Below are 24,700 nucleotides of genomic sequence, written 5' to 3'. Positions count from 1 at the left end.
GCTCACTGCTCGGTGGGGAGCCTGCTTCCTCCTCTCTCTCTGCTTGCCTTTCTGCCTACTTGGGATCTCTCTCTGCCAAATAAATAAAATCTTTAAAAAAATCAATTTTGTTCTCAGCAGTGATCATTACTGTTTACAGGGTTCCTATTACATGTTACAACTAGTGAATTTAAGTTTCAAATCTTTCTTGTATTTTTATGTTTTAAAAGATTTATAAAATTTATTTGACACAGAGAGACAGAGAGAAAGTGAGCACAGACAGGGAGAGTGGCATAGGGAAAGGGAGAGGGAGAAGCAGACTCCTCACTTAGCAGGGACTCCCCACCCCCCACCACAGGGTTTGATCTCTGGCAGACATTTAACCAACTGAGCCATCCACGCACCCCAAAGCTCCCTTTCAAAATCTTAGTAAGTATTTTGCTGCTCTTTACTGTAACTGTATCCCCCTCAGACTTCTTGACAATAAGTTTGTCTAGCTCTGTAGTCAGTTCTTAATCAATGAGGACACGGGCTCTGGACCTCAGTTTGGTGCTCCTCCACCAAGATGCTACCTGCCACTCAGGTGTGTGAACTCTTGCAGCTCAGGCCTAGTCACACTTTGGGGAACTCTGGGGCATCAGCGAAGCTACTCTAAGGGGACCATGCTTTGTGCATAAAAGCAGGCCCCTGCCATGAAGCAGCCCCTCTCAAACCTCCCCAAGTTGTCCTTCCTTACACAGCACAAAGTCTCTAAGAAACTCAACCTGCTGGGAAAGCCCATTTCTCTATGACCAAGGACCACAAGAGAGGGAAGGTATACCATGGGCCCCACACAGAAAGAGGTCTTCACTGAAAGCCTTCTAAAGAGAGTCTGCCTTTTCTTCCAGGCATTCCATCATGGCACCTCAAAATCCTGAGATCTCTTCCACTGCTCCCTCTGAGATGCCAAGAGGCACTTGGCAGTCAAATAGGTCCTTCCCACAGCCCACCTACATGATTATTGAGGGCCTGCCTGGTGCTGGGGATGGGTGAAGGCAACACAGGCCCCTGGTCTTATGCTCTGATGTCACTGGCTCTTGAGCAAAGGAAGGAAAATGAGAGGGTCCAGGAGACTGCACACAACATCATGTTTTCAGAACATCTCCCTGGCCCCCAAGATCACCTTGTCATGGCAATGTCAGCAGGGCATGGCAAGTGCTATCTCAGAAGTCCCTCTGACGCCTCAGCAACAGAGAGAGAGCCCACCCATAAACATAATCCCTAGAACCAGCATCCTTTAGGAACCAAAACCCCTATGAGTCAATTACTTTGGTATGTGTTAGTATATTTTTACCTATGTAAAATATAATAAAAAGAGGAATGACATACCTGTATGATTTGGGGCAGTACAGCAACTCGATTTTGAGTGTTTTGGATTATAGCTAGATACTTTTTTCCAAAAAGAAATTTATAATCCATTTAATAAAAACAATGTGAATTGCCATGTATGGAATTTTTATACTATAAATGTTTTCATTGTCTTGAGTTGTAGTAATGTACATACACTGGCGCTGGTCTCAAATGGGGGATGTCTGGAAGGAAACAGAATACATGATTAGGGGAGTGAGTGTAAGCCACCACCCTAAACAGTTCAATTTCTCACAAACATATACCTCAGCTCTATATTTGATTGGATGAATATCAACTAAAACTTTAAAATTAAAGTACCAGAAATTATTAGGGATGACATTTTTTGGTAGACTTGTTTCTGATTCTGCCTTGTGACCTGACAAAGGTGGGATGGTGACTCCTGTTACTGCTTGCTTATTATAGCTATGGCATACAGCTTTGGAAGTACTAAGTACTAAGCCACTAGAAAATTTGAGAAAGGATAAGCAATTCTAATAGTAAGGATATTTTCACATACATTATAACTAATTTAATATTTTAGGACTGAAACAAATATAGAAGAATGTACAGACATTCTTCATCATTTCAGGTACTTTAACATCCAATACTACCCTAATCAAATCCATGAGACTTTAGTTTCATAGCCTTTTCCTTGTAGGTGAATCTGAAGAATAGAATCAGTATAAACTACTTTATGTCTGAAAAAATTCATCTTTGAATTTTGACTTGACCAGCTCCACAGAATTAATAACAAGTCCCTTTCTTGGTGCAGCCACATTGGGAAACAGTGTGGAAATTCCTCAAAAAAATTAAAATGGAGCTGCCCTATGACCCTGCAACTGCACTCGGTATATACCAAGAAGATACAGATGTAGTGAAAAGAAGGGCCATCTGTACACCAATGTTCATAGCAGCAATGGCCAAAGTCACTAAAGTGTGGAAATAACCAAGATGCCCTTCAATGGATGAATGGATAAAGATGTGGTCCATATACAATATGGATTATTATGCCTCCATCAGAAAGAATGAATACCCAACTTTTGTATCAACATGAACTGGTCTGGAAGAGATTATGCTGAGTGAAATAAGTCAAGCAGAGTCAATTATCATATGGTTTCTTACTTCTGGAGCATAAGGAATAACACAGACGACATTGGGAGATGGAGGGGAGAAGTGAGTTGAGGGAAATTGGTGGGGGAGACAAACCATGAGAGACTGTGGACTCTGAGAAGCAAACTGAGGGCTTTAGAAGGGAGGCAGGTAGGGGGTTGGGTGAGCCTGGTGATGGGTATTATGGAGGGCACATATTGCATGAAGCACTGGGTGTGGTGCATAAACAATGAATTCTGGAACACTGAAAAGAAATAGAATAATAAAAAAAAGTCCCTTTCTCCTTTAAATTTCATAATCAATACAAAAAGTTACATGGTATTGGACTTGAGCTACTACTTGCTGTATGTCCAGCTCTCTTACTTTCTTTTTTTTTTATTATTTTCAGCATAACAGTATTCATTGTTTTTGTACCACACCCAGTGCTCCATGCAATCCATGCCCTCTATATTACCCACCACCTGGTACCCCGACCTCCCACCTTTTATATACCTGGAGGCACTTGCATGAGGCAGACAAGTTCTCAATAAAGAACTTTAATTCAATATATTAAAGTATACTATGTTTTCCACAGTGAATATAGACTATTTATCAAATCAGAATCAAGTTCTGAAAAAAATACCCATATACAGATAGCTAACAAATACACAGCCCGGTACCTCTAAAGGTTAGTACTTCTACATATTTCAAAAGGCATCAAGTTTTTGCTGCTTTCCCCTGATCCAAGCATGCACATTTGTGTGTATGTAAGTAAACACCCAAAGACAACTGAATTAGTAGTCCACATTCACCACATGGATTAATGCCTGTTGTGATCTCTTTCCCTCCCAAATTGTTTCTGATTATTCACTTTAACTAATTTTGCCTGCTTTCCAATAATAGGGAGAAGAAAATTTGCTTCCCCACCCCAGCACCAATCAAAGGGATACTTATGTCCTGTGAGCCTTCATTTTTCATAGGGGAAAACAAACAAACAAACAAACAAAAACCCAAAAAACCCTGAGCAGTGAAACTAGAAATTCCCTCATGTTTCCTTCCTTTCTGGAGCTTACTGCACTTAGGTTGCACAGTTGCCCAAATATTGGCCCCTCCATAAGAAGCTGTAAGTAGCACGTAGTGGATGAAAGATCCAGGATATAAGGAAGGGCTACTCTGGGCAGTTGCATGGCCTGGGATGGTCTGCCTCACCACTGGGCAAGGTCTGGGGCCTGGGGTCACCGTACCTCAACACCGTTAAGAGAAGACTTCAACGAGAATGTTTATTTCAACATCTTTGCATGAGAAAATAAACACTGCCTTCAATAAACAGTTTCAATTAAAAATTAAAATTTTAAAACTTAATTTTAAATATAATTATACCAAGAAGAATCATGACACATGTTGAATTATTTTAGGAGCCACAGTCTTCCTGAGGTACAAATAAATAGTTTGTACAAATAGGTAAAATCATTTATTAGGAAACTTTAAACCTCTTACAATAAAGTTACCATTAAATATAAGAATAAAGTGACTATTTTGCTTAAAAATAAACAAAGGTCACTTTGAAAGAGAATGGCAGCTTCCCTGTGGACATCCTCTATACCCAGCCCAATCAGTACTTACCAAGTACAAGTTTGTAGATTTTGCTAACATGGTAAATGATGGAAATAAATGAGGAAGACAATATTTTCAAAACAGTGTAAAAAGAACTTTAAAACAAGTATCTTGATTCTCCTTATTCTTCCACTCTAATTTGTAGCCTTTGGATAATATGTGGGAAAGAACATATATACATTTAAATTTTAACTTAAATGTCTACTGAAATAAAATGCTATCTTATTAAAATTCCTATCCGAAATTAAAAAAAAAGTCATGGTGACAAATAATGTTGACAATCCTGTAATGTAATCCTATCTTAAAACTCAAATTATGCTAAGAATGAATATTTCAAAACTAAATGGTTCACTTTGTTAAAAATATTCTTACTGAGTATTAAAAAAATCACCCAATGGTATCATGTTTTTAAACTCATTCTACTCATCATGCCTGTATTTTATCCTACCAGTTCTCTCTAATGACTTAGCATTCTCTCTTGTCTGCTCTCCTCTCTCATTTCCTTTCACCAGCACCAAAAACACAAAGACTCCAAAGTCCTTAGAGCAGACTGGAGTATCCCTTTGCCTTCTAGAAGCTGTGCATTTTGACCCTACTGGTCCATTCCACCTGCCCAATAGGCAAGATTGCCCAATAGGACAGTGCAGTCAGGAAGGGAGGCAAGGATAGAATCTTGAGGGATAGCAGAGAGAAAGAATCACCTTAAGAAAACTGGCAAGAATTCCTATCTTACATTGAGGTCTTCCATCCATTTTGAGTTTAATATTTTGTTCTAATAACACAACTCTGGGTGGGCTCCGAGATGGCTCCTCAGTGGGGACACATCACCAGGAAGACCACACCATGATTAGAATTTAGAATCTTCGGCACCCCCACCCCAACCCCTACATTCCCCCAGAGAGGGGAGGGGGCTAAAAGCAGAGCACATCTATGTAAGGAATCCTCCATAAAAATCCTCATAGCAGGGACGCCTGGGTGGCTCAGTTGGTTAAGCAGCTGCCTTCGGCTCAGGTCATGATCCCAGCGTCCTGGGATCGAGTCCCACATCGGGCTCCTTGCTCAGCAGGGAGCCTGCTTCTCCCTCTGCCTCTGCCTGCCATTCTGTCTGCCTGTGCTCGCTCTCTCCCCCTCTCTCTCTTTGATAAATAAATAAAATCTTTTAAAAAAAATCCTCATAGCAGGGGTTTCAGGAAACTTCCAGGTAAGTCAACATATCCAGGTACCAGGAGGGGGATAAAACCCAGCTCCACAGGAATAGACATTCCTGTGCTTGGGACCCTCCCAGACTGTGCCCTTTGTGTCTCTGCATCTGACTGTTCATCTGTATCCTTTATCATATCTTTCATAAATTGCAAATGAAAACAAATGTTTCCCAGAGTTCTGCGAGCCACTCAGTTGAACCAGAGGAGGAGTTGAAGGAACCTCTGATTTGTAGCCAAGTTGTAGAGAAGTTGTGGGTAACCTGGGCTCCTCCTACTTATGACTGGCACCTGAATGTGATGGAACAGTCTCACGGGACTGAGCCCTTAACCTGTGGGATCAGATGCCATATCAAGGCAGACAGTGTCAAAGCTGAGTAAAACTACAGGACACCCAGCTGGTGTTGCAGAGTTGCCTGGTGAGGGAAAAATCCACAGCCTCAGCCACAGTGTTAGAAGTAAAGTGTTCTGTGTGAATATGGTAATATAAAAGCCGATGGGAGAACTGAAATGTTTGCTTGACATACACTCTCACACAAAATATTATGTATGCCAGGTCTTTGCTGATGTGATATAGCACATATTCAAGTTCTAGTGAAATATCATAAAGAGTCAACTCAAAAAACAAACAAACAAACAAACAAGCAAACATACAAAATATGGATGAGCTGGGAGAAAATAAGCAATGTTTCCTCTTTCCTATCAAGAGAAAGACCATTCCTGAATTATCCAAGATTTTGCTTTTACCTGAATAACCATACAGTTCAATAGGACTTGAAGGAAAAAGCATGTTTGGTCCTCAGCGATCCTTTCCCCTGATATGGCCGGCAAGAGTGGAGTGATTCTTGTGGATATATCTTTGCTCCAGAGTGGGGAAAAAAAGGAGTTCTTTCACCAACGTTCAAAGGGTTTTTAAAAAATGGCCTTCATTAAAATACATCTGCCCCTCCTTTGGAACCTGCTCACGCTACACTCCAGGCCAGCGAGCATCAAGGGGTTGGAAATACGGTACAAACTCCCATGAAGCCACCTCTCCCTCTAAACTATTCTTCTCTCTGCCAAATTCTGCTTCGGTCAGCCTAAGGATCAAATACCTGTCTTTGGGCAATAAAGTGATGTGCATTAATCAATCAATGGCCCTAACTGGCAAGTTCCTTAAAAACTCATGGGACACAGATGGTTGCCATGACTTTCCCAGGAAGCAGCTACTGTCTTTCCATGAATGCGGCATGAAAATACAGGGCTGGGTGAGCAGATGAATGTCCACTCGTGAGACAATCATGCTGAGGACAATAAACAGTAGTTTTGGATGGCAGATTTAAATTTCATTCACAGCCAAGTAAACACTCCAGATACATGATGTGTCTCCACTTCCTGTTGTTTCCAACATCTGAGTCCTCCCTTCCATTCCTGTTTCCACCACTTCAGTAAATGTCTCCCATCCTCATTGCATATAAAAAAGGCTCTGATTCTTTCTATTCTAATGTCTGTAAGACATTACTGTGAACAAGAGCAGGGGATAATTCCTCCTCCAAACCCATCTATGAAATAAAGGGTTCTATTCAGGATCATGACAAGCTGAGGAATCCCTCAAGAGAACTTCCAGAGTCATTTCAACCTATAAGGCTGGCTAAAATGTTCCTCACCATCCGCCACACCGGGGCTAGGACTGATGAGTGTCTCCACCATGCAGGTCCCTCTGGATGACATGATCGCTGGGAAACCAGGCACGAGGCAAGCAAAAATCAGCACCTGCTCTTCTGCAAAGTTTGTCTGAAGTGCTTGAAGCCACAGAAGAAACAGATTGACTCCTTCAGATCTTACCTAAAAACAAAATTAAAGGTGACAAAATTAAACACATGTTTATGCAGAGATGCACTGCAATGCAGATTCAGTTCTGAGAAAGAAAAACTAGAAGTTAAAGGTACCGTTAAACTCCTGCACCAAGTTCTTAGTGACAAGAAATCAGGCGTGCTGCAAGAAGCCCAAGGGTGAAGAGTTGGGGTCTGGAGCCACAGTGCCTGGTTCCAATGCAGGCTCTGCTTTTTGCTTTTTGCTTGCTTAGCTGTGGCCAGTGGAGAACCACCAGACTTCTCCCTTTGCATCAGTCTCTACCTCTGAAAAATAAGGATGATAAAAGAATTTACCACAAAGTGTTTGCACAGGGATAAGTGACTTACAACAGTGCCTGTATCATCAACTGTCATTTAATCACAAAAATAATGCAAAGACAATCATCCTCCAAATTTACAGTGTGCTTTGAATAGGGTTTTTTCTATAATATGCTTATGTATCATGGAAAGTTCTTGAAAAATCTCCGAGCTTAATAAGACCTTAAAGACCTGGCTCAGTTATTTGACTTTGAAGCCCATTCATCAGGCATTTCTACACCAGCCCTCCTTTTTTTTGCCCGTGCAGGTAGCTACCTTGAGGGCTGCCGCCAAATCATCACTTCCACAAAGAACCATTCAGAAATTTCTGGAACTCATATCATTGCTGGACTTCTGGCATAAGTCCATTGTTCCTGGTGGATGCTTCCAGTAGTAGGAAATGGAACATGCTCAATGAGGGCAGGGGGTTGTGTTTGACTTGCCCACTGCCATATCTCCAGCACCTAGAAAGGTGCCTGAAACACATAGCTGGCATCCAGTAAATGTGTGCAATAAATGAGTGAACTAGACAAAAATAGATATGCACTGGTAGATGTGGCCTGTGGAGTACAGCTTCAAAAGCAGGAGAGTATTGAGAGTCCTACATGGTAGGTTGCATGGCACTGAGTTAAAGAAAATGGGTCCTACAATCAGACCAAAGGTTAAACCTCGAAAGTTGTGCGATCTTGGACAAGTCACCTACAAGAACAAAGACCCCTGTCTTCTATTGATAACAGCTGGGAAGAGAGAATCCATTTCAGAACGAAAGGGGACACAGGACGGCTGTGTACGACACTTATATTGTGGTCAAGATGGCAGTGTGAATTCACTTCATGGGGTCCCACACCATCATCCCTCACTACCATTTGAAATACATGGTAATAAGAGATGAAATATATATATATATTTTTTTCAGTGTAACAGTATTCGTTGTTTTTGCACCACACCCAGTGCTCCATGCAATCCGTGCCCTCTCTAATACCCACCACCTGGTTCCCCCAACCTCCCACCCCCTACCCCTTCAAAACCCTCAGATTATTTTTCAGAGTCCATAGTCTGTCATGGTTCACCTCCCCTTCCAGTTTCCCTCAACTCCCTTCTCTCCATCTCCCCTTGTCCACCATGCTATTTGTAATGCTCCACAAATAAGTGAAACCATATGTTAATTGACTCTCTCTGCTTGACTTTTTTCACTCAGCATAATCTCTTCCTGGAAGAGATTATATATATATTTTTTTAAAAGATTTATTTACTTACTTATTTATTTGACAGAGAGAGATCAAAAGTAGGCAGAGAGGCAGAGAGAGAGGAGGAGGAAGAGGGCTCCCTGCTGATGCAGGACTCAATCCCAGGACCCTGAGATCATAACCTGAGCTGAAGAAACAGGCTTAACCCACCCACTTAGCCACCCAGGTGCCCCTAGATTAAACACATATATTTTTTAAAGATTTTATTTATTTATTTGGCAGACAGAGATCACAAACAGGCAGAGAGGCAGGCAGAGAGAGAGGAAGGGAAGCAGGCTCCCTGCTGAACAGAGAGCCTGATGTGGGGCTCAATCCCAGGACCCTGGGATCATGCCTTCAAGCCGAGCCGAAGGCAGAGGCTTTAACCCACTGAGCCTCCCAGGCACCCCTAGATTAAATAATTTTTTTTTAAGAGAAGAGAAAAGTTAGCAAGTGAACCTCGGTAAAAAACAAAACAAAACAAAACCCAAAACTGACAAACATCTCCATGAAGCAGCAACCGCAGAAATTCTCAGTGATGCACAGATGTGTAGCGACAGGAAAAGATGTCTGGAGGCTGACTTCAAGGAGGACAAGTCGCTCCCACTGGAGATAAAGGCAGACAGAAAGGCCTGCTCGCTTGCTGCCTGAAGCCACAACTTCAACTGGGCTGCGGACTTGATTGCACACCACTTGCTTCACCACAACACTGTGAGGTTTCCAGTAGCTCATTACATCTAAACACTACTGCCTCCTTTAACAAGGTTTTCCTTCCAGATTGCCCCTGACTTACAGGGATAGGCAGTAGGTGTCCCTCCACGTGCTCCTTCCAAATTCTCTCCTCTCTCTGCTTTCTTCTGATCCACTTTTTATTTATGGGCTAGCTTTACAGGATATCCCTTCTGTGATTAAACAGGTCTTAATAATTCTACCTTTTGTAAAGGAAGCCTTCCCCAATTATTTAGATGTTGATAAATATTTACCTCTGAATCTCCATAAATCATCACTTTATATGGCACCAACATGTAGAAAATAAGAATGAAGTTACCCAATTTTCAGAATGAACCATACAAATGACAACCTACCATCTAAAGCCAGAGACAGAAAGCGAACATCTGCATAAACTAAAGTAATGCGGGTTCCTTATTCATTCATATTTATTATGCAAAATGGAAGTTTTAGGAAGATTAGAATAATGCATACTTGTTCTATTATATAGGCAACTAATCCTCTGTAGATGGTAATGTATCCATAACTCCATCTCCAATCTAGAATTTCTGAACACGAGGAGAGGGTATTAAAATCTCCTCTGTGGGAGGCAGAGCATTACAGTGTCTGGCTCTGGCCTTCCTGCTGCAGGAGGAGACTTGCAATTAGTGATGGCAAATGGAATTCACAAAACATTTCTGGGCTTTAGAAGACATTGGAAAACTAGCAAAGGACTTAGAAAATGGTAGGAAAGGAAGCAGGAAGAGGGAGGTGGCAGAAACAAGTGAGCCAAAACCTGATCTGTAAGCAACAAGCTCAAGAAAAACAAATCAGGGTGCCAGAGAACAAATGCCATTTTCACTGCAGGATCTCTACAGGCCTGTGCCCTCCAGACCCCGTTCCCACCACACGGTAAGTTGGGGGAACTGAACCTGAGATTTCCTTAATAAACCAGGACCCTCAAATGGAACCAAAGTGATCCCAACCAAGAACACTCCCAGCCTCCTGGCAAAGGAAAGACAAACCCTCCAGGAAAAAACAGACAGACAAACAAACAAACAAACAAACAAAAAAAACACACCAAAAAACAGAATTAAAAGAGATTACATCTATGTTCCAATAAATCTGGTCTCAAAATCCCTTCACAGAGCATGCAAGAAATGAGGCCACTGTGAGAGACAGAAGACTGAGGGAAAATGAAGACTTTAGACACTGGAATGATCAGATACAGAATAGAAAATATTACATGTTAATTGTTTAAGAACACAAAAGAGGTTTAAAAATAAAGAAGGATCAAGAGCCTATCAAAAGCAACAGGCCAAGTGTGAACATGGAACTGAAGGAAGTTAAACAGGGACCAAAAATCACTGAGACGTAAAACACAACAGAAAACACACCAGAATGGTGGGGCAGTAGATGAGCCCCGAATGAAGGACTTCACAACACTGCACCAAGAAGTGAAGACATTCCCCAGAATGCAACACAAGGAGGCAGGAGAAGAAGATGAACACCAGCTTGAGAGACACGAACAACAGACGGGAGGTTTAAATAAGAATCCTGGGAAGTACAGCAGAAGGACAGAGTCAAAATTTCAGAAGAAAACAGCTGAGGATATTACAGAAATGATAAATCCAGAAATACAGGAAATGCACAGATACCAAGCAAGATGAGAAATCTTCAATTAAACATTTTGTGGTAAAGCTATAGAACACCAAAAACTAAGAAAAGGTTTTAAGGAAAAGGCATTTAAAGGAATGAACAGGGTGGAAACAGGGTTTAAAGCTGCTACAGTGGTAAGGAGATGCTAGTAAAATGGTACCTGTAAAGGGTGACAGGAGTATTTTTACTGCCACTACTGCTAATACTGTGTCTAATGCACATAACAACTGAAGACTGCGAAGGTTAAGCTGGAGCAGAAAAAAATTAAACGAATTATGACCCTCAAAAGAAGGATCATGTTGGGGCGCCTGGGTGGCTCAGTGGGTTAAGCCTCTGCCCTCAGCTCAGGTCATGATCCCAGGGTCCTGGGATCGAGCCCCGCATCGGGCTTTCTACTCTGCAGGGAGCCTGCTTCCTCCTCTCTCTGCCTGCCTCTCTGCCTACTTGTGATCTCTGTCTGTCAAATAAATAAATAAAATCTTTTTAAAAAAAAAAAGAAGGATCATGCCAATGAATTTCACAACTCTGGTGATCACTTTAAAAGCATCTCTTCTTTTTATCATAGCATTTGTATCATGTCCAGGATGAGATATTACAGCACACATGATAGAATATTTTAAAACAATAGTCCATTTTGCTCAAACTCCATGTTGAAAGCAAACGACTCTGTCAAACACTTTGAAGAAGGTAAAAGTAGTGGAACCATGTTTTGTCAAGAAATCCCAGGGAGAAAAGCAGGTAGTAAAACCAAGTAGCAGTATCGAGGAAGGGCAGCCTCAGGAAGAAAATGAACACCGTTTTCTTCTGCTTTGTTCTCTTTTTTGTTTTCTTGTTGTTGGTATCTTTTTTTTTTTTTTTTGGTCTTTCCCAGAAATCACTTCATATATATACATTTATCTGTTCAACTTCAGTGAAAGTTGGGAGGAAAAGGGCCAGAACTTTTGAATGGTTGTCTTCAGCTGAGTGCTTATTTTCTTCCTTCAGTTTCTCTGGGGTTTCCCACTATTCTTCAATAAACATGTGTTGCTTTCTGGCAGGGTAAAGCCAAATGCATTTTTAAAAGAAGTAATGGCAGGTCATCCGTCCATCCAGATCAGGAGAGAGCCCATACCAGAAAAGGCAGAGAGGGTAGTAGACTCCCCTCTGTGAGTTCCTGCCCTCTTGGTCTTTCCTCAGCCCTTGCTCTCTGCTATGTCTCTCCAGTCACACCCCAAACCCAGAGAAACAAAAGGACTCTTCAAAACTTAAACCCTGTGAGAAGGGCCACGCGGAGGCAAGGAGAGCCCTGTAAGACTCTGAGCCATGTGGTCTGTATCTGAGACTGCACATCTCCTTGAGCCACGTTCCATTCCCTCCATGCCTAATGTTGGCCTTGTGTTCTACAGAAGCAGTCAGGGCATCCATACACTCCTCTCTGTGTGCTTTTCTGTATACCTGATCCCATCTCAACCCACAACATCCAGCAGCATGCACCATCTGTCATCTCCCTTCAGTCAACCTGCAAATAGGTAAACACAGCCTGTAAAACCCACCCTTGTCCAAGCTATGTCTGGAGTTATGATCGTCTGTGTCTTTACCATCAAACTTTCTAAAAGGCTATTCTTGTGTGTGACCTCCATGGTCTCACGCCCAGGCACTCTATCTCTATGTCTGGCTTAGGACTCCACTACTCACCTCCCATTTTCTTTCAGTACTCAGTGACAACCTCCTCGATCTACCCCCACCCCCTAATCAAGCTGCTTTGCAACTTTTCACATCATCGAACATTGCTGACATTTCATTCCTTGAAATCTCTCTTCTCTAGACATCTGTGCAAAAATGCCTTCCTGGCATCAAAGCCATGTCCCTCCCCTTCCATCCACTACTCCTTTATTCTTCCCCTTTATCTGCCCAAGAAAAGAAGGAATTACCCTAAATCCTTAACTGTCACTCTCTCTACAAGGAATATATCCCTTGGCAACAGCATGATTGCATCTCTCTTCCCCCAAGCACCCATTCCTACATTTTGACTGTCCAACCAGAACCTACACCTGCACGTCCAACAGACACCTCAACTCAGATTGCCTAAAGCTGCACTCCTCCTCTTACCTCCTGCACCTGGCTCCCTTCCTGAGTTGCCACGACTGTTGTGGCAGTTGACACATCAGACTCAACATTCTGAAAGCACGGAGGCACCCCTAAGCCTACTGCAGCATTTTATTTTCCGTAGCCGAGATATGGAAGCAGCCCAAGTGTCCAGCAACAGAAGACAAAGTGGTACATACACACAATGGTATATTACTCAGCCATCAAAAAGGATGAGATCCTGATATTTACAACAGTATGGATGTACCTAGAGGGTATTGTGCTAAGCAAAATAAGTCAGACAGAGAAAAACAAATACTGTATCTCCAGGGATGAATTCTTAAAAAATGCCCTACATATTCAAGTTTTAAGGCAGGACCAGAAGCAACAGTTTTAGCATATATCACCACGATATAAAATAAAATCTTAAAAAAAAAAAAAAGGAAATAATAGGACAACAGCAATTAGGGTAAAAAGACTTAACAACTGTCTTGCTCAACATCACCAGCACTACACTAGCTACACGTCTGACCCCCAGACCAGCATAGCAGGTGTGAGGACAGGTCCAAGCAGAGAAAGTGTTACTTGTCACATTTTTTGAAAAATGATAAACAGAAGGGATGCCTGGGTGACTAGGCTCGTTGAGCGGCCAACTCTTGATCTCAGCTCGGATCTTGATCTCACGGTGGTGAGTTTGAGTTCCGCACCGGGCTCTGCACTGGGTGTGGAGCCTGCTTTAAACTAAACTAAACTAAACTAAAATAACACCTCTGTCAAAAGTACGTGAATTCACAACTTACATGTAAGTCAAGTTCTACTTGTTCTAAGACAGCATGAAAACCAAGATGTCGTTAGCAAGACAGGAAGCAAGATAAATTGTGTATTCCATGTGCCGTGAGATGACTCCAACTGCATCCAAGTCAGCCATGGCCCTCCACACATCTGCAAGAGAGGGTATATTATCCACATTAGCACAGAGGAAACCAAGGCTCAGAGAGGTTAAAAAAAAAAAAGAGTCCAAGATCATAGCATCATTTAGCAGCATAGCCAGAATGTATAGGAATTACCTCAAAACAGGCCACACTAGTGGAAGAATACCTTAGTGTGGAGTTATGAAAACCCAGGTAGAACGCTGCCTCAGAAAGGCAGATAATCAATAAAGGAAAAATAAAGAGGCGCCTGGGTGGCTCAGTCGGTTAAGCATCTACATTGGGCTCAGGTCATAAATAATCCTGGGATCTTGCCCTATGTCAGACTTCCTGCTCAGCAGGGAGTCTGCTTCTCCCTCTGCCTCTGCTCCCCATTCATTCTCATAAACAAACAAATCAATAAAATCTTACCCAAAAAAAAAGAAAAAAATAAAGATTATAAGCTTACAATAAAGATATGAATGATGAGTCAAAGCTTTCAGTGACACACCCACACCTGCCTACAGTTCACTGGCTAAAACATGGGTGGAATTGATGGGGTTAGAAGAACAGGAGGCACATAGGCCCGGACAGCACAGCCCCAGCAGATGCAGAATCCTGGTGTAGGTTTAGCTAGCTTTCATTGTCCTTTAAAATGTCAAAGCTAAAGAAATCTGGTAGGGTTATTGAAGTCTGATCCTGGGGGATGCCTGGTTGGCTCAGTCTGTTAGGCAGCAGCCTAACATGACTCAGGTCATGATCACAGGGTCCTGGGATCAAGTCCGGCATCAGACCCCTTACCCAACCAGAAGCCTGCCTCTCCCTCTGCCTGTTGCTCCCCCTGCTTGTGCTCTCTCACTGACAAATAAATAATCTTTAAAAAGAAAAAAAAAAAAAAAGAAAAGAAAAATAAAATCTGATCCACAGTATAGAACAACACAAAGGATCGTACTTTTTTGGGCTGATTTCTGTTTGTTTGATTTTAAGTAGGTTCCACAGCCAGCACGGGCACTAGTGCAGGGTTTGATCTCAGGACCCTAAGACCATGAACTGAGCCAAAGGCAGACAATCGATTAAGCCACCCAGGCACCCCACTTTCTTGGGTTCTAATGGGACTTTTCCTAGGTTCTAATCCTAGCTGTACTGGCTGCCAGGGGAATGAAGTCCAGCACCACAAGAAAAGCATCCCAAGGCAGCAGTCCTCTGCAGAAGATTTGCTGGTGGCTGCCATCATCAAAGAGTCAGTGGGTGAAGTTGTTGAAGCACAGTGGGAACAATGATAGCCACTGCCTTTTGGGTGTCACTGAATCATCCTACTCATCTTCAGGAAGCCTGGCCCTTCTCCAGTCAATGCAGCAAAAGCAAACTTGTTAGAAGAACAGGGGAGGGGGTCATCTCCCTCCCTCCCAGAAACTGAAGCAACCAGCCAAACAGTGCAGCACTGGAGTAAATATAAAAATATGAAGGAATGTGGCTGCACCTGGGTAGCTCAGTCTTTTAAGCATCTGCCTTTGGGTCAGGTCCTGATCTCAGAGACCTGGGATCTGAGACCCACATCAGGCTCCATGCTCAGTGAGGAGTCTCCCTTTCCTTCTCCCTCTGCCCCTGCTCCTAGCTCATTCTCTCTCTCTCTCAAATAAATAAAATCTTTAAAATAAGAAATTTAAAAATGAAGGAATGAATCAAAATGCAGAATTCAGAAACAGAACTACAGATATAAAAACTACATATAAAAACCTGAAATATGACCCGGTGAGTGAGGAAGGATTATTAAATCATGATACTGTATGAATTGATTGCCAATTTTTTCTTAGAACATAGAGCACACTGCACTACACGAAAACGAAAACACAAAATTAGGATTGAATACAAAAACAAAATTATCAGTGTTATTCCATCAAGTGTTTCTCTAACCTACTGATCAAAACCTCAGTTCATCCTCCAAAAGAATCTGGGCACCACCTCAGCACACATGAACACATTTTCAGGCCACAGTTCACACTGCTCCAGTCCCCACTCTAAGTCCTGAGCCATGGGCTCCTCCAGGCAAAGCCACCACCAACTAGGCCCCTGCCCTAGAAATCCCCAAACCCAACCACTTCACAACAGGGAGACTCAGGGAGATTCAAATGGGCAGAAACGTGGGACTTTGACTTTTTTTTTTATTTAAAAGAAAAATACAGCAAGAAACATTTCTAGCACAAAGTGAAGAGCTAATCTTTCACAATGTCGAGAGTATTAGAATTATCAATACACCATCAGTAGTTTGATAGGTCAAACAGGCCAAAAGCTGGAAACACAAGAGGAAATGCTCACAGCAAACAGACCTGAAAGCCAGGGCCTGGACCGGCTGACATGGCTCTGCCGCTTACCACAGCGAGAAAGTGTAACTTTCCTGGGCCTCAACTTCCCTCCTGGCCAGCAGGAAAGTGGCAGCACCACAAAATTCATATCTGGTCGGGGATTACGTGAAAGGAGAATGCTCAGTGAGAGCCCCGCCACACCGCCCGTCCAGCCACAGTCTGTGCCAGGTGAATGGGAATTTCCTCTACTGCAGCCACACGAAGAGCTGAAGGATCTGCACAGGATGCCTGTTTATTTACCAGTCACAAAACCACGTTCTTCCATAAACAGAGAAGGCAAGAGACCCCAAGAGATGGGAATATCCCTCACCCTTGCCTGGACCAGGCTTTCAAGACAAGTTGGAAAGCCCACAGCAGCTCTGCCACTGACTCTGAATGAGCCTTTGGAAGACAACACCATCCCAAACAACAGTTTAATTTACTTCTCTTTAAAAAGCAGTGAGACAAGGTCTTGGCCACATCTTCATAAATTAACAGCTTAGGAGGCTAAACCCCAATGATTTAGTTATGTCCCCAGCAGGCACACCTCCACTCGTGGGCAGCTTCAGGGTGAAAGGGTGCCTCCCCATCCATGAGGACACCCTCTGACATTCATCTGAAGATGCTTCCTACCCATGGGCATTTACTCCCTGGAACCCCCCAATCTAAGTTCCTCTCTGGATGCTGCACGAGGCAACTTCCTCACACCCCCATCACCACTGGTGACACTGCAGCTACCTCCGAGCCTTCAAGCAGGGTGCACCTGTATTTGCTGCCAAGTATCCCATCAGCCCAGCTCCATCACTGATTTCTGTACCCATAATTAATTAACTTATGCATGTATGTATTTATTTATTTTTACAGCTTCATTTATTTTAGGGAGAGATAGACAGAGAGAGAGATACAGAGAGAGCACACACACACAAATACAGGGAGATAGAACCTCCAGCAGATTCTACACTGAGAGCAGAGCACACCTCAGGGCTCAATCCCACCACCCTGAGATCATGACCTTAGCTGAAACCAAGAGTTGGATGCTTCAACGACTGAGCCACCAGGCACCCCTCTGTACCCTTAATCTTAAGAAAAGACAGACACCGCTTCTTTCTGTCAGCCACGGCCTCATAAGCCATCTGTCACACAGCCAAAGTTTCCAGAGGGTAGGACCAGGTCTGCAACACCAGTGATGCCAGAGTATCTCCATAAAACTACAATCTAGTGAGTATCAGGCTCTGCTCTAAGCTCCTAATATGGCCTTCTATTTGGTACCCGTCACAGACCTACATGCTAGGTATTATCCACAGTGCACAGAGGAGGACACTGAGGTCCATGGCTTACCCAAGCGATCTACTTTTATGTGGCAGCAGCAGGGGCCTGAACCCAAGTCTGTGACTCCAAGGCCCCTCCGTCAACTCTGTTACTCATGCAGCCCCAACACAGTCATCAAATACCTCCCTAAACCCTCATCCCTCCTGTGAAAAAGCATGGTCTTCTGCCATTTCCCAGATGGGAAGAAAGCCGGCGTGAGCCAGATATAGTGACCTGCCCACGATGGTACAGGCGATGTCCCCTCTGTTCTCCCCCCAACACCCATGTCATTCTGCACGAGGCCCCATGGGGTCCTTCATGCTTCCAGTGGAAAACTCTGGTGAGACCACCAGTCTCCTGGCAGGCCTTCATCTTGACCCTGGAGGACAGGACCAGTTAGGAGAAACGGGCTAGTTAAGCCTCTGAAATGGGGTCCTACCACCCAGGAAAACACCCTTATCTCCAGGGCATCGCCCGTGTGAATTAGCTGGATTTGTAGAGGGCTCCACAAGCACCAGCCTTGCTGAGTCACTTTCTCTAAGGTGGTGGCTGAGACAAAAAGGACCCAGGAAAGAAAGGTATAGACTGTTGTGGAACTCCAGTGCCTTGGCATCAACAATTAATATGAGCAGCTGCCTCTGCTCACCAGATCTGCATTTTATGTGGGGCACACTGTTCAAAGTTTACACCCCCCATCTCTGTAACCTTCACGACAACCCCTGGAGCTCCCTGCACCATCATTACCACCTCACAGACAAGGAGACAAGGCATGAGGGGTGTGTAGAATGATGCAGCTCTGTGCTGGGGCCAACCGGGGGAGGACTCCCACAGGCTTGCTCTTCCCACTGCTGCAGAAGCAGCTGAAAACAAAGAGTTTTTCAGTTTGCATTATGTAGAGTGGAAAAGTCAACCATAAAGGTCATTCAATTTTTAAATGGGTTATTCCTCAGGATAAAAACAGTTCCAAAAAAAATTTTCCGAGAAGTTCAACATATTCCTCCTTCCAGGTGCCTGGAATGTGATGGAATGTTGTTAAAATAAGTTCTGGCCCATCAGTATGCCAGACAGAAACTGGAAGTAAGCTGTTGCAGGTCCCCAAAGGCTCCGTCACAATCCTAAGGAGAAGACATATAACTTTCACTGTCCCAAAGTGGTTATGTTTAAAAAAAAAAAAAAAGGCACAGGTGGAACATTTTAAATTACAGACTTTCAATGCAGGGGCAGTGGGGGCGGGGGGGTTGTCCCCCAACTACCCCCAAATGTTTCAGCTATATATAGTGACTTACCAAAGTGACTCATCACAAGTACCTACAAGGCGACTGACAGGCAACTGACCGATGAGGAAGGTATTCGGACTGCTTAACAAAACCAACACAACTTAGAATTTTCATTATTAAGAAGAGAAAACCATTTATTAAACACTCGCCAGGCACCAAACCCGCTAGGCACTGTCACACGCTGTACTCATCACAAGGCTGCCAAACTCAGTGCAGAAACTGAGGCTGAGTAAGTCACCTAAGATCATGCAGCACCAGAAACTGGATTCCAACCGGTTCTGACATCATAGCCCACCCCAGCTTGCTGCAATGCTTCAGAACCTAAGCTTTGTGATGATCAATAAACTGCATGCTTAACAATGTTTACACATCTCTGTTAGAATTCAGGGAAAGGTTTTTAAAAATGACATACACAAGGGGAAAAAATAATACAGTTTCTGGAGGCAGGCTGCCCAGGGTTCAAATCCTGGCTCCTCCACTTGAAAGCTGTGTGACCTTGGACTCCTTTAGCTCCCCTGTGCCCATATTTCCATGCATTAAAATGGTAGCCATAACAGACCCTATCTCCTAAGGCAAATAAAGCATTTTGGTATTGTTGTTCTTGTTTTAAGATTTTATTATTTATTTGACAGAGAGAGAGAGACAGGGTGAGAGGGAACACACACAGGGGGAGTGTGAAAGGGAGAAGCAGGCTTCCCACTGAGCAGGAAGCCTGGTGAGGATTAGATCCCTGCACCCTGGGAGCATAACCTCAGCTGAACAACTGAGCCACCCAGGTGCCCACAAATAAAACATTGAGAATCATTCCTGGCATGAGTTAAACCTCAGAAGGTGTGGGCTGGTGTTACTTCTTGCTGGCCACTAGATAGAGTCAGCAGCCTCAGGCCCACAGTTTTAGAAACTCATTTGCATAAACAAAGCCCAGGCTCAGCCACTTTGTGCTTACCCTATGATTTCTTCCTGTCACTAACATCTCTCCTCACTCCTGCTCTGTGGCACTAAGCTCTGGGCCTCAACTTCCCATCTGTCAAATGAGGTGAGGAGCCCAGCTGATCTATCTGAGGTCCTTCCAGCTGGGCAACCTAGGGTTCTTGGTAACTCAGGGCCCAGAAATTTCAGAACCGTCCTAACACAAACATTACCAGATGACACTCACTCAATTTCCTCAAATCTTCTCTTCCGTGTTATGTATAAATGCTTATTTTCATGGCAAATCTTCTCCAAGATCCCAGAGCTCCACGAGCACCCAGAATAGGCTGGGCAGGCATCCCCAGTGCTGAGGCTGGGGACATGATGGTCAGAAGCTCTGACCTCCAGGGGAGATGGATTCCAAATCAAGCTGCTCTGATAAGCAGGTCTTCCCTGTTAGAGAGGATTTCAACAGAGCACAGTTAAGAGGAAGTGCAGGTAAGAAACACAGAACTTGGCCCACCGGACAGAGGGCAGTAGGACAGTGGGCCGGAGGAGTGACAGAGGGATTGAGAGGAATGGCACGATCAACAGAGGCCAGCCAAGGCAGCACTGATGCTCAATGTGAGAGGGTGGGCTGGGGATACACTGTGAAAATGGCTTCAAAGGCAGGAAGCAAGCCCAGCTCAGCACAAAGCAAAGTCCTGAGCAGGAACCTTCTGGGACCAGGTTGGACACTAAGGTGAGCTGAAAATGGCTGTGGCACCCAGTGCAGTCTGAATCTCACCCATGCCTCTCACAGGCTGGGTGACCCCGGACCAGTTATGCTATGTCCTTTAATGTTTCCTAAAGGGTATATTCACTCCATAACCCTGAGCCATGTTCTCATTTCGGTGAGTGTGGGAGGCCGCAATAAGGCTTGAGACGAGAACCAAACCAGACCCTGACTTGTGCCTCCTTTAAAGTCCAAATAACCTAACAAAAGGTTTAGGACGGGAAAAGTTCAGTAGCACTGGGCAAGAGTCTGTGCTATGTGTTGTGCGCTCGCCTACGTGACTTCCCACACGCTTACTAAACAAATGAGAACAATTCGGTTGGGCTAAAAAGTTCGTTGCTGGTCCTTGCTGCCTTAGTACAACCCATAATTTACTTTCAGGTTTGCTGTATTTGTACTGGCATCAGCCATTTGGCGTCATGAGGAACCATAGTTGCTTAACTAAACACAGATGTAATGTCACTATATATATGGCCTTAAGGCTTTGAATAAACTTAGCACTGTTGGACATCCTCCTCAGTGCTCCTCCTGTCCCCCATCTCTCTGCTTCTCGAGTTCTTTTCTTCATCCTCTTACCCTCATGTTCCTGGTTGATTTGTTGCGCCGGCCACGACAGGTGAGGATCTGATGGTGCCCACTATCTACAGAGATCCAATATATACAACTAGGACAGCCTGGAGGGGGGTGGGCAACCCAGGCTGGACAGGGAGTTAAGAAGGAGTCAGGAAGGGCGCCTGGGTGGCTCAGTGGGTTAAGCCGCTGCCTTCGGCTCAGGTCATGATCTCAGGGTCCTGGGATCGAGTCCCGCATCAGGCTCTCTGCTCAGCAGCGAGCCTGCTTCCTCCTCTCTCTCTCTCCGCCTGCCTCTCTGCCTACTTGTGATCTCTCTCTGTCAAATAAATAAAATAAAATAAAAAATCTTAAAAAAAAAAAAAGGAGTCAGGAAGAAGTCATTCCCACACTTGAGGCATGGGTTGGTACTGACCAGAGACACTGGGCAAGAGACAGTGTCCTAGGACTTCTGTAAGACTAGCCGGGTCCAGGCAAAGCGCCTAACAGTGTGTAGATGTAACCCATCTGTAAAAGGTGGACGGGGGGTGGTGGTTGCAGCTGGTTGAGCATCTGACTCTTTGTTTTGGCACAGGTCCATTCACCTGGCCCATTCACCTGTGCCTGCATGTGTTCTGTGGTGTGCTCTTTATCTCTCTCTCTCAAATAAATAAATCAAAAAAAAAAAAAAAAAAAAAAAAGGAAGTCAGGAAGGATCAGGAGACCTGCTGTGAAGGTCCCAAAGACTCCACCCTCCTCAACTAGCCTCCGGAAATAAAGTAAGTGGATGCCCAGGAGCCTACTGGACACAAAACTTTCCAAAGCAAAGCTTTCAATTTCATACTGGAGAAAAGGTTGCTGTGCAAATTAAAGACAAAAAAGCCGGCCATGGTGGGGTGGGTTTGGACAGGGTTGGTCCTGTAGGGCTCTGGCCACTAAATGCCCACTGCCCAAGCCAGGAGCCTGGAGTCTGTGCAGCCAGTGCTTCCTGAGGCTTCCACATCATAGCCTCACTCTGAAGTTTCATCCTGGAAGCTCCTTACCCAGGGAGGCCACCTGTCAGCACCCCCTCACACACACCCCAGCTTCTGCCCCTCCATCCAGCTGGAGTGAAGGATCCCCAAGCCTGCTCTCTCTGGTCTCTCCTGCACAGAGAGGAGTATGTGCCCTGGAAAGGAAGGTCCCTGAGGATACCTGAGTCCTTGGCCCAAAGACAGCTGGCTTGAGAATGTGGGGTTTCGGTGCTCTAGGCACAGCAGTTCCTAGAGGAAACAGGGTAGGGAGCTCCAAGGTGGAGGGGAGTCCCGGGAGTCTGGGATCACAGATGCCAGTGGCCCCCAAGTGGAAGGGTTTCAGTAACTCCAGAGGTGAGAGGGGCCAGGGGTCAGGCCTGGAGGTGGACAAGGACCACCAACAAGGGGTAGGGGCCCGGAGATGGAAGTGATCCCAGGGTGGTTGCAGGCCCAAAGTAGAGGTGTGGGGGTGGGGGTGGGGGAAAGGGGTCCATGGGCCAGAAAAAAATGGTATCCTGGGGCTCCTGGGTAAAAGGAACTTGAGGTGGAGGGGGCCCAGTGGGGCCCAGGCTGCGCGGGCTGAGCCAGCGCCTCTCAGGCTGGGGAGCCCGGCGATTCTGAGGGACAAAATTTTCCATCAAGTTCTGGAAAAGAAGCCTGTCAGCACAGGCGTCTCTCCGGGGTCCAGACGAGCCCAGTGGTGCTGGGCCCCTTGATGTCAGTAGGGCCCCGCGGGTTCCCTGGATACCGGGAAGTGGAGCGAGGGCTGTGGGGCAAGGGCTATGGGGCGTAGGAGCACCAGGCCGCCAGGAGCCTGTCCGCCAGGCCCCCCTCCCACTCCCTTGGACGAAGCAGCAGGTGGCAGCGGGCAGCAGGGCCCCAGTCTCCCTCTCTGCCTAGCGCCCCTACCCCTCCCCAGCCCCTCAGTACCTGAGTCAGCGGGCCACCGATGCACTCCCCTGCGCCTTGCCCAGCCAGCCCAGAACCCCTGCCTTCCCGGGAGGCGCTACTGGCGCAGTGAGTTTGCTGGGCCCACAGAAGGCGGTGGGCGGGGCAGGCAGGTGCGGGCGAGCTGTGGCGGGTGGGGGGCGGCAAACAGCAGTGCAGGCCTCTCTGCAGGCCTGCGCACCCTCGCCCAGCCTCCTGTTCTGTCCTGTCCGGTGAGGGGGCTGGCTGCGTCCCCTGCTGTTTCCCGCTGCTCTTCTGCTGACTCCAGGACCCCAGGCCCTGCCCAGTCCTGGCTTCCCTGCCGCTCCCTGCCACTGCTTGAGCTCCAGTCTAGGCCCGCTGCTGCTCCTGGGTGGCCGAGCTGCGGCCCTGGTGCGGTGTGGCTGGCCCTTTTCTCTCCCCAGGGCACAGTGGAGCCACGAGGGAAGGCCTGAGGGGATCTTCCGTCTGCTCAGTGCCAGTGGACACTCTCCAGGGGCCTCTCTACCTGGTGGGCTCCACCCATGACCATCTTGGAACCCCTGGAATCCCCTTCAGAGACCAGGTGAAGCCCTCCTTGGGGAATCCAGGCTCCTGGGACCAAGGCGAGTTGATCTTGTGTACTGCTGTGTTTGTTCCCTGGCCTGGCATGGATTGACAGTTGCTGAATTGATCTATTCTGGGGTCATCAAGGGCAGAGCAAAGAGTTCAGGGCTGGGATCCCCAGGCCTGGGGTCCACACAGGCTTGGAGCCCTCTTGGCTGTCCCTGACAGAATGGCCAAAGAGGAACCCTCAGAAACATGGATCTGCCTTGACCTGGCAGAGCATTCAGGGACAGGAAGGGGAATGTCTCCTTCGCAGAGTATCTGGAAGCCTGAAGTGGAAGATGGATTTGTCTGAGCCATGGTCATTAGTGTTGGGCCAAGAAACCCCTGGCTTGCTTCTCCTACCTGCATCCTAGGTCTAAAAGGGTGTCTGGGTGGCTCCCTCAGTGCAGCATCTGTCCAGGGTCCTGGGATCCAGCCCTGCATCTGGCTCCCTGCTCAGTGCAGATCCTGCTTCTCTTTCATCCTCTCCCTCTACTTGTGCTGTCAAATAAAATAAAAAAAAAAAGTTAAGAGGGGGGACAAAATGGCGCGGAATTAGAAGGCGTCTTTTCAACTTGTACCCCAAAATGAGCTGATTACCTACCAATCACCCATGAACTCCAATCACCCATGAAATCAGCCTGATATCAGAATTATACACATGTGGATCTCTACAGGGGGAGAAGAAGCCAGTGGGCAGGTAAAGCGGAGTGGGAACTGTGAACTGATATCAGAAGATAAACAAAAGGGGGAGGGAGCTACCAGAGGCAAACAGTTGGAAAGTAATACCCCAATACAAGCGAGAGTGCCCTGCGTCTGGGGACCAGCATTAACTCGGAGACTGGTTGAAAGCACTCCAAAAGAGCAAAGCATCTCTGGGGAAATTGTGGGAATCGGGGCGGCTAGGGACAAGGGCTTAAGTCCCTGGTCCCAGGACAGCCTCCCTTGGCACTGAGTCAGAGAGAGTGCGGCAGAGAAACCAGCTCTTGGTCCCTAAGCTGCCAGTGCAAGGAGAATGCATGGGGTC

General features: G+C 45.6%; 1 protein-coding gene across 1 annotated transcript in view; it reads right to left on the bottom strand.

Moving 5' to 3' along the window:
- The window catches only part of LOC309857190 (uncharacterized protein), a gene marked incomplete at its 5' end in the record, with an annotated part of 132,330 nt that overhangs the window by 5,523 nt on the left and 102,107 nt on the right, over positions 1-24,700 (bottom strand). The window contains 3 exons of the mRNA XM_082750004.1: positions 1,348-1,408; positions 1,523-1,550; positions 6,917-7,094. Coding sequence (XP_082606130.1) covers positions 1,348-1,408; positions 1,523-1,550; positions 6,917-7,094 — 267 coding nt within the window. The remainder of the gene's footprint in view (positions 1-1,347; positions 1,409-1,522; positions 1,551-6,916; positions 7,095-24,700) is intronic.

Source organism: Mustela nivalis (genome assembly GCF_964662115.1).
Source record: "Mustela nivalis genome assembly, contig: HAP1_SCAFFOLD_486, whole genome shotgun sequence".
NCBI classification, from domain to species: Eukaryota; Metazoa; Chordata; class Mammalia; order Carnivora; family Mustelidae; genus Mustela; species Mustela nivalis.
This window is presented reverse-complemented; position numbering and strand designations above follow the sequence as displayed.